Source organism: Acomys russatus, chromosome 29, assembly GCF_903995435.1.
Source record: "Acomys russatus chromosome 29, mAcoRus1.1, whole genome shotgun sequence".
Taxonomy (NCBI): domain Eukaryota; kingdom Metazoa; phylum Chordata; class Mammalia; order Rodentia; family Muridae; genus Acomys; species Acomys russatus.
The window spans coordinates 31,983,062-31,997,136 of NC_067165.1; the positions used below are offsets into that span (position 1 = coordinate 31,983,062).

General features: G+C 50.6%; 1 protein-coding gene across 1 annotated transcript in view; it reads left to right on the forward strand.

The window, feature by feature from the left end:
- The window catches only part of Ece1 (endothelin converting enzyme 1), a 59,330-nt gene that overhangs the window by 6,762 nt on the left and 38,493 nt on the right, over nt 1-14,075 (forward strand). The window contains exons 3-4 of the mRNA XM_051171490.1: nt 981-1,122; nt 6,755-6,967. Of these exons, the coding sequence (XP_051027447.1) occupies nt 981-1,122; nt 6,755-6,967 (355 nt within the window). The remainder of the gene's footprint in view (nt 1-980; nt 1,123-6,754; nt 6,968-14,075) is intronic.

Genomic DNA, 14,075 nt, shown 5'->3' on the forward strand with positions numbered 1-14,075 from the left:
GTTGAAAGCAAAGGAATCCATTTCTGCCCAGCTGTTTGTACAGGGTGACATCACTGAGTGGCCCCACTTTCTGGAGACACTTCCTGTCCTGTGCCCCTCCTGGCTTTTGCAGAGAACCTCTTAGAACAAAAGGGACCCTCCGCGGTCTCTACCCCCATGCTGACTTTGGGTGTGAAGAACTTGGGCTGAGGGTCCCCAGTGCAGGCATATCCCCTCCGGCCCCCTGCACCCAAGGAGCTGCCACACCCTCCACTTCCCCTCATTGTGCCTCCTTTCCTGTTTAGCCAGACTATGGAGGCCCTGGCACATTTTTCCTCCCTGAATGGAGCTATTTCTCCTCTTGTCTTCCCCGACCATCCCCTAAGACCCATGTCTCTTGGCCTCTGGTGGGCTCTGGATAATCTGCTGCAAATCTCAGTCCTGCCTATTCAGTTATGAGATGAGTGATCGGGGACCTGGGTTTCCTCGTTTGTAAAAAGAGAAGTGTCCTACAAGGCAACCCTGACAGGATTGGAAAGCCTTAACGGGCTGTGTGTGTCCCCACTTGTAGAGAGCAGGATCTGTGGTTGTGTCGTGCTGTGCTTGTTTCTGGCTCTGTAGATGCAGGGGGCTCTTAGGAAGGCCCAGCTGGCTGCCCTGTGAATGCCTTCAAGTCCAAACATCCTGTTCTTTTTTGAGCTCCTAACTGGAGAATTGAGAAAGCTGTAGATTTTTTTTCCATCTACCGGTATCGGGTGTCAGAGCAAACACAAGCCTGCCTGAGCTGAGCTGCTAGCTCTGGGGTCCGAGAGCAAATCGAAGCTACTGGCCAGGGCAGTGGTTCCTTTCCTGGATTAAGGCAGAATCTGTGGGAACCGGACCACCCCTGAGACAGCCGGATGCCTCCCCAGGGTGTGGGTCTGCAGCAGACCCCCTTCCTTTTGGGGAAGGGGGGCCCTGGGCTCATGGTCTCGCCACCCCCCTTGCCTCCTTCCCTGCAGGTGAACTTCCGAAGCCCCCGGAGTGGCCAGAGGTGCTGGGCAGCTCGGACCTCGGTGGAGAAGAGACTGGTGGTGCTGGTGGCGCTTCTGGCAGCAGGCCTGGTAGCCTGCCTGGCAGCCCTGGGCATCCAGTACCGGACAAGTAGGTGCATCTGTGATTTGTAATTAGCTTAACCATCATCCCTCTGTGCAAGAGGCAGGGGTCCTTGTTTAAGCCTCCAAAGCCAAAGAGAGAGATGCCTAGCGGCTTAGGGTACAGACAGATGGGAGGCTTTCAAGACTTGCCTGGATTACTTAGTGGGTTCAAAGCCTTCCTCAAGGCAACAACAAAAAGGATATGAGTTCGCAGCCTGGGCTAGCAGCTTCATGGTTGGACAAGCCACTTAATTTTCACAACTTACATTTCTTTTTTTCTGCTCTAAATATAAGGAAAAGTGCCTCGTTGAGGGATGACTCTAATGACCTTTGTCTGGTACCCCTCAAAGACTTCTTCAGTTAGCTTTGGCTCTGTTACTCTGATGGTGTGGCTGCTGGCCTTCCTTAGTCTCACAAGTATAGAAGTAGTGGCCTAGTTTGCCGGGCACGTTCCGTGGACCTCTCCTCACACTTACTCTTCCTCTCAGAGCCACGTGAGGTCTGGTGGAGGCACTGAGACCGACTCACCCCAGGCTGCAGACCAGGGGGGTTCAGTATGGAAGTTGCATTTGCTCACAGATTTCCCAGGGGAATCCAGAGCGAAGGCCCAGCTTTCTTTGTAATCAAAGTGCACTCCAGGGCTTGGAAGCACCCCAGAAAGACTGTACCTCATGCCCCAGAGACTTTGTGTGTCTCTGTGCACGCATGACCACCATGTTGGGTGGTCATATGAAGGTGGCTCCTTCTGACCTGTTGGGATGGGTCCCTCAGTCCCTGCTGTCATGTGTCTCTCTGGCCCTGTTGTCACAATTGGTCCTTCCAGTCCTGCTGTTATGAAGGGTCTTCTGGCCCCTCTGTCTCTGTTGTCAGAATGGATTTCTCTGATCCCACTGACATGCTGGGATCATCGGAAGAGTGGTGCCAAGCTGAAATCAAGTCCAGGGTCTACTGTTCTCCCCCCACCCCCACCCCCAACTGTCTACTTTCAGAGAAAACAAAGGAGAACGTTGGGGTCCCACCCACTGACTGTCATCCGCCCCACCGTGATGGCTATATTGAGCCTTCTCCACTGTAAGGATGCTTGAAGGCAGCCATCCTGGGGCTTCATTCAATGCCTCTCCTGTGTGAGATATAGTCATTCATTCATTCATTCATTCATTCTTTCATTCTTTCAATCAGTCATTCATTCATTCCCCAAGCATCATGAGTGCTTACTCTGACTGGCCTAAGTATCCACAAAGTGCTTAAGAAATGTTTGATTAAGCCGGGCGTGGTGGCGCACGCCTTTAATCCCAGCACTCGGGAGGCAGAGGCAGGCGGATCGCTGTGAGTTCGAGGCCAGCCTGGTCTACAAAGTGAGTCCAGGATGGCCAAGGCTACACAGAGAAACCCTGTCTCGAAAAAAACCAAAAAAAAAAAAAAAAAAAGAAATGTTTGATTATTTAACTGGCTAACTAATGGTGTATAGAGATGTCTGCTGAGTCCATGCTTTACTGATTACTTATTTCTGGGCCTTTAGCCCTGTGTCCAGCAAAGTGTTTGCATGCCATGAGTGTGTAGAAGCTGAATAAAGGAATGTCCAGATGACCAAAGGAGAATAAAGGAGAGTGGAACTGGAAACAGCCTTTCTCTTCCAAGCGTGTGTGAGTGCGTGTGTGTGTCTGTGTACCTGTGTCTGTGTGCATGTCTGTGTATGTGTGTGTGTGTGAGTGTGTGTGTGTGCGTGTGACTGTGGAGGTGTATATATGAGTGTGTGCACACATCTGCTCCATCAATAGAGCACAAATGGAACATTCTCTTTCTAACAGTTATCATTGTCCTAAGTCAGCTTCAGTTCAGAGCATCCTGCCAGGCAGTGTGGGCCCAGCACGGTCTTTCCAGCTCTTGGTCCAGAGATGGAGAGCAGCCTGCTCTAGGGGCTCCCCTTAGGAACCCCAACATATTTCTCCAGGAATCAAAGAGTGCTTCCAAAGGACAGCTTCTTAGTAAAAAGCATCACGGGGCTGACAAGATGGCTCAGTGGGCAAAGGCTCTTGCTGCCATGCCTGACAAGCTGAGTTTGGTCCCCAGATCTCAGACATTGTTGTGACCAGGTGGGACTCATAGGGGCAGATTCCAGTGTCTGCGTCTGTCCCATTCCTCTCCTAGCTCCTAGTCTGGACCTGAGAGAAGAATGGCCCTCTTGCATGGGTGGAGCTGAGCTAAGGACCAGGTGACCGTTAAGAAAGCAGCAGCCACCTTGGCCGAACCCAGCATTGGCTGCATCTGAGCAAATACCAGGTCAGGCAAAGCAACTCCTCAGACAATTCTGGAAGACCTACCTCTAAGCAGTGTCTGGGCCCTTGAGGACATTCTGACCTACCTCCCGGCTATGGCCTCCTTGCCAGAGACTTGCAGCCGCTTCCAAACAGCAACAAGAGTCAACACAAAGTTCTTCCAGGAAGATTTATTTTTTAAAATTCTTTTAAAAATATATTTTATTAATTTATTCATATCACATCTCAATTCTTATCCCATCCCTTGTATCCTCCCATTCCTCCCTCCCTCCCATTTTCCCCATCTCTTTATTTTATTTATCACCATGAGTATTTTGCCAGCATGTTTGTGTACTTCATGCATGCTTGGTACCTGCAGAGGTCAGAAGAAGGTACTAGAACTTAGAATGTAGAGTTGTAGATGATTGGGAGCTGCCATGTGGTTGCTGGGAATTGAACCCGGGTCTTTTGGGAGAGCAGCTGGTGCTCTTAACCACTGAGCCATCTTTCTAGCTGGAAGTTTGTTTGCTGAGTGTGTGTGTGTGTGTGTGTGTGTGTGTGTGTGTGTGTGTGTAGAGGCTCCTGTGCATGTGAATTGGTCAGAGGACAAGCCTGGATGCCAACCTTAGGAATGCCATTCACCTCTATTATGATAGTGTCTCTCAGTAGCCTAGAGCTCACGTGTTATGCTCAACCGGCTCTCCAGCAAGCCCAGGGATCCTCCTGCCTCGACCTCCCCAGCATTTGGAGTACAAGTGTGTGCCTTCACTTCTGGCACTTGTACTGGGGTTATAGACGAATCTTTTTTTTTTTTAAACGAACCTATTTTTTTTTAATCCCTGTTCTGCCAAGTATTTTCTGGCCTCCTGAGGGCCAGGTACATGACTAAGTGGGTAAAGGCACTTGCTGTAAAGACTGATGGCCTGAGTTCTAGCCCAGAGCCTACATGGTAGAAAGAGGAGAACACTGACTCCTGTAAATTGTCCTCTGACTTCCTCACATGCCATGGCACACAAAGTCGAACAATACACTTACACACATACACACACACACACTTACACACATGCATGTTTTTAAAGAATTAAAGCATCTTTGATGGCACTGAGGGCAGGTACTATTGGATGAGTAAATTAAATCTGAGCTGGTTCCTGCCTTCTTGGTTTTTTTGGGTTTTGATTTGGTTTGGTTTGGTTTGGTTTTTCAAGACAGAGTTTCTCTGTGTAGCCTTGGCTGTCCTGGACTTGCTTTGTAGACCAAGCTGGCCTTGAACTCACAGAGATCCACCTGCCTCTGCCTCCTGAGTGCTGGGATTAAAGGCATGTGCCACCATGCCCGATGGTTCGTGCCTTCTTTTTTTTTTTTTTTTTTTTTTTTTGAGACAGGGTTTCTCTGTGTAGCCTTGGCCATCCTGGACTCACTTTGTAGACCTGGCTGCCTCGAACTCACAGCGATCCGCCTCCCTCTGCCTCCCGAGTGCTGGGATTAAAGGCGTGCGCCACCATGCCCGGCCCGATTCGTGCCTTCTTAACTGACATCTGTGTCCCAGAGCAATGGAATGTTTGTCCCCTCTGCAGCCAGTGATCAGGTCTTAAAACACTTCGATTCAATAGATCGTTTATTCATTCCACAGACTTTTCACGGACCAGCAATGGATGCCGGGCACAGTGCCAGGGAAAGGACATGTAGAAACAAGTTTACACTCTAGCAGGGAGGTAGACAGGGAGATGGCTGTGACCTAGCACAGTCCACGATAGGACAGCAGGTGCCCCAGGCAGGAAGGAGCACAATGCGAGAGGGTCTGGGAAAGTTTCCAGGGAACAGTGTTCCATAGATGAGAGGGTCAAAAACTAATCAATTGGTCAGATGAGGACCCCCAAGCTATTCACTAGTCACTCAGATAGACACTAAGCTCCTGATGGGTCAGGGATACTTGGTTAGATTGGGTTTTTTGCTTTTTGAGACAGGGCCTCTCTATGTAGCCTTGGCTGTCCTGGACTCCTTTTGTAGACCAAACTGACCTCAAACTCACATAGATCCACCTGCCTCTGCCTCCCAAGTACTGGAATTAAAGGTGTGTGCCACCACTCATTATTGTTTTCAAACCCAAGTCTCCTTACTGTGTGTCTTGTGGGCATTTCCAGCCAAGATTTTTGTCAGACTTGACTTCCTGCCGTTAAGTGAGTAAAAACAATAGCTATTATTTTTCCTTTCCAAATATGAACTTATATGTCATAATAGTGAATAGCCTTCCTCAAACACACAGGCCTTCCCTTTCCCCTCATAAAAGTTTTAGCCTTCACGGTGGCCGGGAACTGGACTGTGCGGCTCTGAGTAAGGCCGTCTGATCTCGTGTTACTGTAAGTGGCACCATCACCCTTGCCACAGAGAGGCTCTCTACGGGCTGTGACTCAGTGGGAGAGCCCTTGCCTGGCATGTGCAAAGGCCTGGCTCCGTTCCCAGCCCTTGAAGAAGATTCTTCTCAGGCCAAATGCCAATAGCACAATAATTTTGTTTCATTGTTTTGGTTTGTTCTGAGATATGGTCTCCTGCATCTCAGACTGGTTTCCAGTAACTCCTTGTAGCTGACGATGACTTTGAACTTCTGATCCTCCTTTCCTGTGACTCCCAAATGTTAGGATTACAACCTGTGCCACTCTGCTCTGTTTTATGTGGCACTGGGTATTGAACCTGAGGCTCTAGCAACTGAGCTACATTGTGTGTGGGTGTGTGCGTGTGTATATGCAAGTATGTGTGCATGTATATGTGTATGTATGTACGTGTAGGCTTGAACATGTGTATTCATACATGTATGTATGCATACGTGTGTATATATGGTATATGAACACACAGAGAGAATATGTAAGACATTCAGTGTTAATTTTATTAAAAAGATAAATGTGTAGACAAGAAAATGAAACAGAAGTCTTCATGGTGGAAGCATTGCTGAGAGAAACATCGGCTTAGTTCTGAGCTCTTTGTTTTTTTGTTGGTGGTAGTGGTGGTTTTTTGTGTTTTTTTTTGTTTTTTTCTTCTGAAACAGGGTTTCTCTGTGTAGCCTTGGCTGTCCTGGACTCACTTTGTAGACCATGCTGGCCTCGAACTCACAGCGATCCGCCTGCCTCTGCCTCTCAAGTGCTAGGATTAAAGGCATACGCCACCACCGCCCCGGCAGTTCTGAGCTCTTTGAAGCCACAGAAGGGAGTTTATGCAGCTAACAGAAGTTCTATTCTATATGACAAGACTCTGAATCTACTGAGCTTTTAGATCTCACGAGGGATCTAGTAGCCAGCCAGCTAGGCCAGGGCCAGGGTGGCCTTGTGGCCCCTGGGCTCCAGGCCATCTGCATTGCTCATCTCTCATTGGCCTCTTGTCCTTGACTCTCAGGAACGCCCCCAGTATGTCTGACCGAGGCCTGCGTCTCAGTGACCAGCTCCATCCTAAACTCCATGGACCCCACAGTAGACCCTTGTCAGGACTTCTTCAGTTATGCCTGTGGGGGCTGGATCAAAGCCAACCCCGTGCCTGATGGCCACTCACGCTGGGGGACCTTCAGCAACCTCTGGGAACACAACCAAGCCATCATCAAGCATCTACTGGGTAAGCGCCAGGGGACCAACAAACGGGTTAAGGAGGGTAGTGTCCCGCACTGTATGACCCCAAGTGAGCTGGTTAACTCTGAGCTTTGCAACCTGAGATCCACAGTTTGCAGCACTAGGGAGCATGTGTGAGATAGTCGGCAATGACAGGGTACACTGTGCTTCCAGCCGTGGCTTTCAAGGCACAGCTTGGGCTCCTGTCTGGCACTGAGTTTGCCGTACTGTGAGTGAAAGGGGTTGAGATGGAACCCAGATCAGAAGGGTATGCTTTCATCAGGGGTAGTGTCATGGAGGATGGGAAGTGGGGAGGGGGCGGTAGGGTGTATAACTCAGTCAATAGAGTGCTTGCCTGGCATGCACAAGGCCGCAGGTTCAGTCCCCAGCTGTTGTGATATTAGCACAAGCCTGTAATCCCAGCACTGAGAGGAAGAAGCAGGAGGATCAAAAGTTCAATTTAAAGTCAACCTAGACTTCATGAGATCCTGTCTCAAAACAAAACAAAACACACACACACAGGAAAGAAAGTGAGGTGACATGAGCCGGGCGGTGGTGGCGCACGCCTTTAATCCCAGCACTCGGGAGGCAGAGACAGGCGGATCTCTGAGTTCGAGGCCAGCCTGGTCTACAAAGCGAGTCCAGGACAGCCAAGGCTACACAGAGAAACCCTGTCTCGAAAACAAACAAACAAACAAACAACAGAAAGTGAGGTGACAGCTTGTCAGAGAGCCTGTCACTCAGTAGATAGAGTCACCTGGGCTGCTGCTGAAGGATGCCTGACCCATCAAAGTCCTTTGGAATGTGGCCTCCATGTTGAGACTCCAAGTCTGCCCTGCTTACTGCTATACTCTGGTTCCCACCTAGGACCCTGCCCACCCAGTGCCTCCTCTCCCAGAGGGAGTCCCAGCGCGTGCTGGCCCGCATGTCCTGACCCGAAGAATCTTTTTCCAGCTCCCTTCCTGCTGCACTTTGCCCTCTGCCCTCTCCTGGGGCTCCCAAAGCGCGAGGAGGACCAGATAATGAAAAACCTATTCATTCATCTGTCAGGGGACAGTGGCAGCACTTAGACTCATGAATACGTAATTGTGTCTTGGCAGACAGTTGAATTTTTGAGACAAGGTCTCCCTGTGTAGTCCAGGCTGGCCTTGGACTTGAAGCAGTCCTCCTGCCTCCATTCCCAAGTGCTGGGACGACAGGTGTGAGCCACCACACACCCAGCTTGTCAAGCTTTTTAAAGCTCTTCGGAGCACTGAGGAGTAGGTGACACAGAAGTAGCTGCTTCAAAGAGGACAAATCCTCTCTAAGCGACGAAAGTCATCTCAGGGGATGGAAATGATGCTGCTTTATCAGCATTTTTAGGCAGCGTTGTCCTTCAGGTACAAGTGGGTTAAGGACACCCCAGCCTCAGACCATGGCTGTTGCTAGGTTACCCGCCACCCTTTCCCCTACAGTCCCCAGCAGCTCCTTGACAGGACCCCTCAGCTCATCTGAAGCAGGTTATGTCTTCTTGCCTCAGTTTCCCCACTAAGTTGTCAGGGTTCATGAGGAGTGACCTTCAGTCCCGGGCTATGACTTTCTATTCACCCTGTCCCTCAGGGTCAAGTTGGTGGTAGAGGGATCTGCCCTGTGCGGTAACAACCTATGAAGACCAGACATGGGGAACAGCAGGGCCTGGTGGCATCTGGGCCACACTGCCCCCTGCCCCCATCCTGGCTGTTTACCCAGGGACCTAGGTCTGCATCGCAGTCTCCAATCTGTAAAACTCGGTCTCAGTGCCATATGACAGAGAAGGTCGCTGTGAGCGTAGACTTGCACTCGGAGGCTCAGGGGCTAAACATGGGGCCTGTCCCCTAAAACGTCCCCAGAGAAGCACAGCTGCTGCCCTTCTGGTGGCTGTGTGACTTCCGAGCAGACTCCTCCCTCACAAGCTGCATGATGGGGGGGGGGCCTCCCAGGTCCTTGGCTCCGCCCCCTTTATTACATGGAATCTCATGGATCACCGGGAAGGATGCAGCGAGGGATCAGAGGAAGGTAAAGTCACAGACTGACTTAAGACTCGGCACGGCATGGACCAGTTATCAGGGAGGGAGATACTGGGTGTGTCTGCGATGTGCTGAGGGTTTTTTTTATTATTTGTTTCTCATGATGCCCCCACGGAGGTACAGGCCTGTTACCTGTGATACTCTGAGACAAAAATGGATTCCCTAAAAGATGGTGGAGCTATGTTGTCTCAAAGCCTGTGCTTTCTCATTCCCAGCTCTCTCTAAACCACATTCACTATGGAGAGATGCCCCATAGGTTTTGCTTGGAACTAAGGCCTGTGGCTTGCTTCCTCAATGGCTGCAGGCCAGGCAAGCCCTAAGCCCCACACAGCCGAAGTCACCTCCGTGTTATACTGTTCAGGAACACACACACACACACACACACACACACACACACACACACTATGCATGTCCTAGGGACACCTTCCCAGCCTCCCTCCTGGGAACTAATCTAGAAATGGCTCTTCAGCAGTATCTTAGTTGCCTGGGAACCCACGAAGAAGCAGAAAGCAGTGAGGAAATGACAAAAAGAATGCTGAGGGCTTAAGGCCTACCTAGCCACTTTCAGCATCCCTAAGACAAAGGGTTAGCCAGCAGGCCTTAGAAGGAGCCAGGTAGGCACTAAGAGCTGGAAGGCACTGGAACGCGGGGGTTCTCAGGACCTCCAGGGTAGCCTGGGGTCGCTGTCAGTGTTAGGGAGGTAAAGAGAGGCATTTCGAGTGTCAGTGAGGATCCTGCTGCTGGCCCAGCAGCATAGCTGTTTACAAACAAGCCATATCCCTCCTTCCTCCCTCCCTCCCTCTTTCCCTCCCCACCTCTCACCCTTCCTTCCTTCCTCAAGGTCTCTAGCCCAATGCTGATCCCCTATGAAACCAAAAATGACTTTTCAAATTCTCACCCTCCTGTCTTCACTTCCTAAGTGCTGGGCTTGCTACGCCCGGCCTGTACAGTACTGAGGGTGGAATCCCTAGACAAGCATTACCAGTATCTGTGCTATGTCCCCCACCCAAGCCACACAATTCCTTTGATGGCTGAATTCACCTTGGGCCTCCCAGAGGGTGGGCTGACCTGAGGCCAGGTGCCACCGTGGCTTGTCCTTGAAGCTTGGTAGCTGCAAGGGGCTGACCTCAGTTGTATGGAGCATAGACTCTGCCACTCCCTGAGGCTGACTGCAGGGTCTCCCATAGGATTGGGGAGAAAGGAATGTGGCCTCACACTATCAGGAGGTAGCGAGCTCCCCGTCACCCCTTAGACTTGGCTTGCCTTTGGCTTTCTGGCTGTGCTTAGCTTGAATTATTTTACCATCTAGACAGCCTGCAGCACAAAGCCTTCCAGACCCATTATCTCCCTCCTCGTCTTGTATGTCGTGTTGGTGTGTATGCTTGCCCTCGTACATTCCTTGTGGAGACCAGCGGTCAACCCTGAATGCCTTTCTCGGTTGCTCCTCTACCTTACGTTTTCGAATCAGGCTCTCTCGCTGAACCTAGACCTCACTGTTAGCGCTACACTGGCTGGCCAGTGAGGCCTAGAATTGACCTATCTCCAGGCCCCTGCATTGGGGTTACATGCTGCGGCACCCAGCTTCTACATGGTGCTGGCTTTCTAAACTTAGATCCTCACTGATTGAAACGCTGGAATGAGCTAATTGCAAGATGAAGTTATAGTGTATACATAAAGGTTTATTGGGAGCAATAAACCTAGTGCTTGAGTGGAAGGTGTGTGCCACCCAGTTCCTTCCAGATTTTAAGCCTTTCTCCCTGTTACATCTTCTACCAAAGGGCCTCCGGGGCCTGAGCCACACTGACAGGTACGTTCCTTTCAGACTTATATAGCATCTTAATATATGAGAACATAAAGCCGAACATGGTGGTGCATTCCTGTGATTGCAGCGTTCTGGAGGCACAGGTGGGAAGATCAGGGGTTCAAGGCCATCCTTTGCTATGTGTTAAGTTTATGGTCAGCCTGGGCTGTATGAAAGAGCCTGTCTCAAAAGCAAAAAATGGGCCAGGTGTGGTGGCGCACGCCTTTAATCCCAGCACTCCGGAGGCAGAGGCAGGTGGATCTCTGTGAGTTCGAGGCCAGCCTGGTCTACAAAGCGAATCCAGGACAACCAAGGCTACACAGAGAAACCTTGTCTCAAAACAAACAAACAAAAACAACAACAAAAGGATAGGTACTTAAATTTTGTGACAACTGAAGCAGCACAGATTCCATAAAGAACAGTCAGCTGTCGGGCTGTGGAAGAGTGCTTGCCTGGCCTTGGCACACACAAGCGCCAGGGCCTACCTCCAGTACCAAAGCTGGGGGGTAGGAGTGGTACACGGGACGGTGTATGGGGTTTGGGAGTGATAGCGGGGAGGAGATAGCTGTCTCCCTTTGTTTCTTGTATCCCTGATGCCAGTCCTCTCTGAGAGCATAGAACATTCCAGTCTCGTGAAATGAGTTAATGTTGGTGACTGGTGTCATGAATTTTATCATCCCGTGTCATCTCATTTCCATTTTGCTTATGTTTCCCCAATATTTATTGTCTGCATTTTCTCTTGCCCTCTTGTGTGGTGCCTTTGCACTTCCCCCTGGTGCAGTGTCTGCAGCAGCTGGCCCACTTTCACTGTAGCATGTTTTTGGTAAATTAGATGATTCGGGCAGGGAGATGGGTCCCGGACTTCTTAGGGGGTGGGGGTGGATAGAGTGTTTTCTGGCCTGGTTTTTCTGCACACTGGCTGGCAGGAAGGAGCAAGAAAACAGAGACTAAAGCACCAGTCCTGGCCTCAGCCACTTACTTATATGACCTTGGACTGCTTCGCCCATCACTTACCTCTAAGTCAGGTGCCATCCAAGTAAGAGCCACTGTAAGGCAGTATTATGACAAGTTGCGTGCATGGCCACACCCACATGCAGAGAGCCAGTCTGCTTTCTCAGAGGCTTAAGAACGCCTGGGTTCAGGGCTGGAGAGATGGCTCAGAGGTTAAGAGCACTGGGTGTTCTTCCAAAGGTCCTGAGTTCAATTCCTAGCAACCACACGGTGGCTCACAACCATCTACAATGAGATCTGATGCCCTCTTCTGGCCTGCTGGTGTACTCGCCGACAGAGCACTGTATAAATAATAAATAAATTTATTTTTTTAAAAAAAGGAATGCCCGGGTTCAAATTCCAGCACGCTCGTCAGTGGATTTGCCTTTGTCAGCAGGCTCCTTCCACCTCCTGGCCTCCTTTTCCTTCTCTTTGGCCAGTAACACCACAGGCATCTTTCTATGTTGTGTGATGACAAGATACAGGCCTGGCCCTGGCCTGCACTTCGCTCGGCACCAGGAAGTGGCAATGCTGCTGTCCCAGAGAGCTGGGCGCCTCTTTTATCAGCCCTTCTCCCTCTCGGATGGCGCTCTCGAGGCGTGGAGCTGGCTGAACTGAGTCTGTGGTTTATCTAAAACAAACACTGGCCTTGCCTGATGGAGACTCCAGGCCCCGCATGCTTCTGCCCAGACAATGCCCGTGGCAGCCAGGGAGACCGAGGAATTCCCAGGCACCCTGCTCCTGCAGTTCATCTCAGCCTCTGCTTGCCTAGCTGCCTGGGCGTTTGCTTCCTAACACTAGGAGCTATGTGAGAAAGGGATCCAAGAAAAACTCCCAGAGGAAAATAGAGCACCGATTAAACAGTGTGCTGTCTTTCCTCTCTGGGACTTTGAGGGAAGTGACTGCAGAAGTTTCTGGAACACGGGGTCCCTGGAAGGAAGTAATGAGGCAACTGGAAACTCTGTTGTCTGCTCCCATGCTGCCAAATGATTTCTATGCCACAGAGCTCTGGAGGTCCCAGAAAGTTCTCCTGGCTTTCCCAGCCCAGTCAGTAGCAACAGCTGCTGAGGAAGGCGAGCCTAGTGCTTAACTCACTTTCCTTCATGTTCCGAGTGCTCTTCACCCCTTCTCTGCCACCCTCTGGCCCAAGACCTGTCTTGTTCACCTGATCGATCGCTGTACCTTCCATGCAGCCGTCTGGTGTGTTCTTCCACAGGTGTGAGCATGTGTGTGCATGTGCGTTTGGAGGCCAGAGAGCAAGGTCAGGTGTTTTCCTTTAGTGTTCTCTGCCTAAATTTTTTATTTTATTTTATTTTATTTTATTTTATTTTGAGACAGGGTCTCTCGCAGAACCTGGAGTTCATTGATTCTGCTAGGTGGGTGGGCCAGTAAATACCAGGGTTCCTCCTGTCTCCATGCCCTGACCACTGCCCTCTGGTGTCGTAGTTACTAGCTTGTACAGCTATACCCAAGTCTTACAGGGGCACTGGGGATCTGAACTCAGGTCCTCACGCTTGCATAGCAGGCACCATACCAACTGATCCAATTCTCTAGCTCGGTATGACTAACTTGATTCAGTTTAGGTCCCTCGAGCTGGAGCTTGCAAGGTAGTAGCTGCTCCTGATTGAGGTAGGAGGAGGAGGGCGGTGTGCCTCAGGCTCCCCTGGAGTTTCTGCCCCAACCAGGTCAACACTGGCACACAGGTGAGGTACTGCTAGCAGAGATATGAGTGCCCATCCTCATATTGCGCCCACATATTCTGCCTCCCTTCCTCTCCTTACAGGGTTTGGGGAGACACCATAGGGTCCCTACAGGATGCACCCAGACACCAAGGTCTCAGCGCAAGGGAGATTTATTACCCCAGAGGAGCAAGCAGGGAGCTAGCTGCCTCTGGATCAGACAAAGGCAGGCAGCAAGCAGCAGCAGGTGTCTGTCTGTCTGTCTGTCTGTTTGTTTGTTTTTGCAGGAGTGAGGTTTTTGATGAGAAGGGAAGTCCGTGCTAGGGTGCATTGGTGAGTCCTGATTGGACAGGTTAGCCAGGGTAGCCAGATGATGAATTTTCATTGTTTAGTCTCAGGAAGGAGTCAGTGGCCAAATAAGGGAATAGACGTAGGGGGCTAGCTTTAGGAATGTAGTCTAACAGTTTAGCGAGGAAGAAGGAGGAGGGGGCAAGACCTGCTGGCATCGTGTCTGCCATGTTCGGGCCTGTGTTTGCCATACTCAGGCCTGCTAGCCACCTTCACTTATCACCCCCTACTCCCCAGACAGGATGTTCTGCC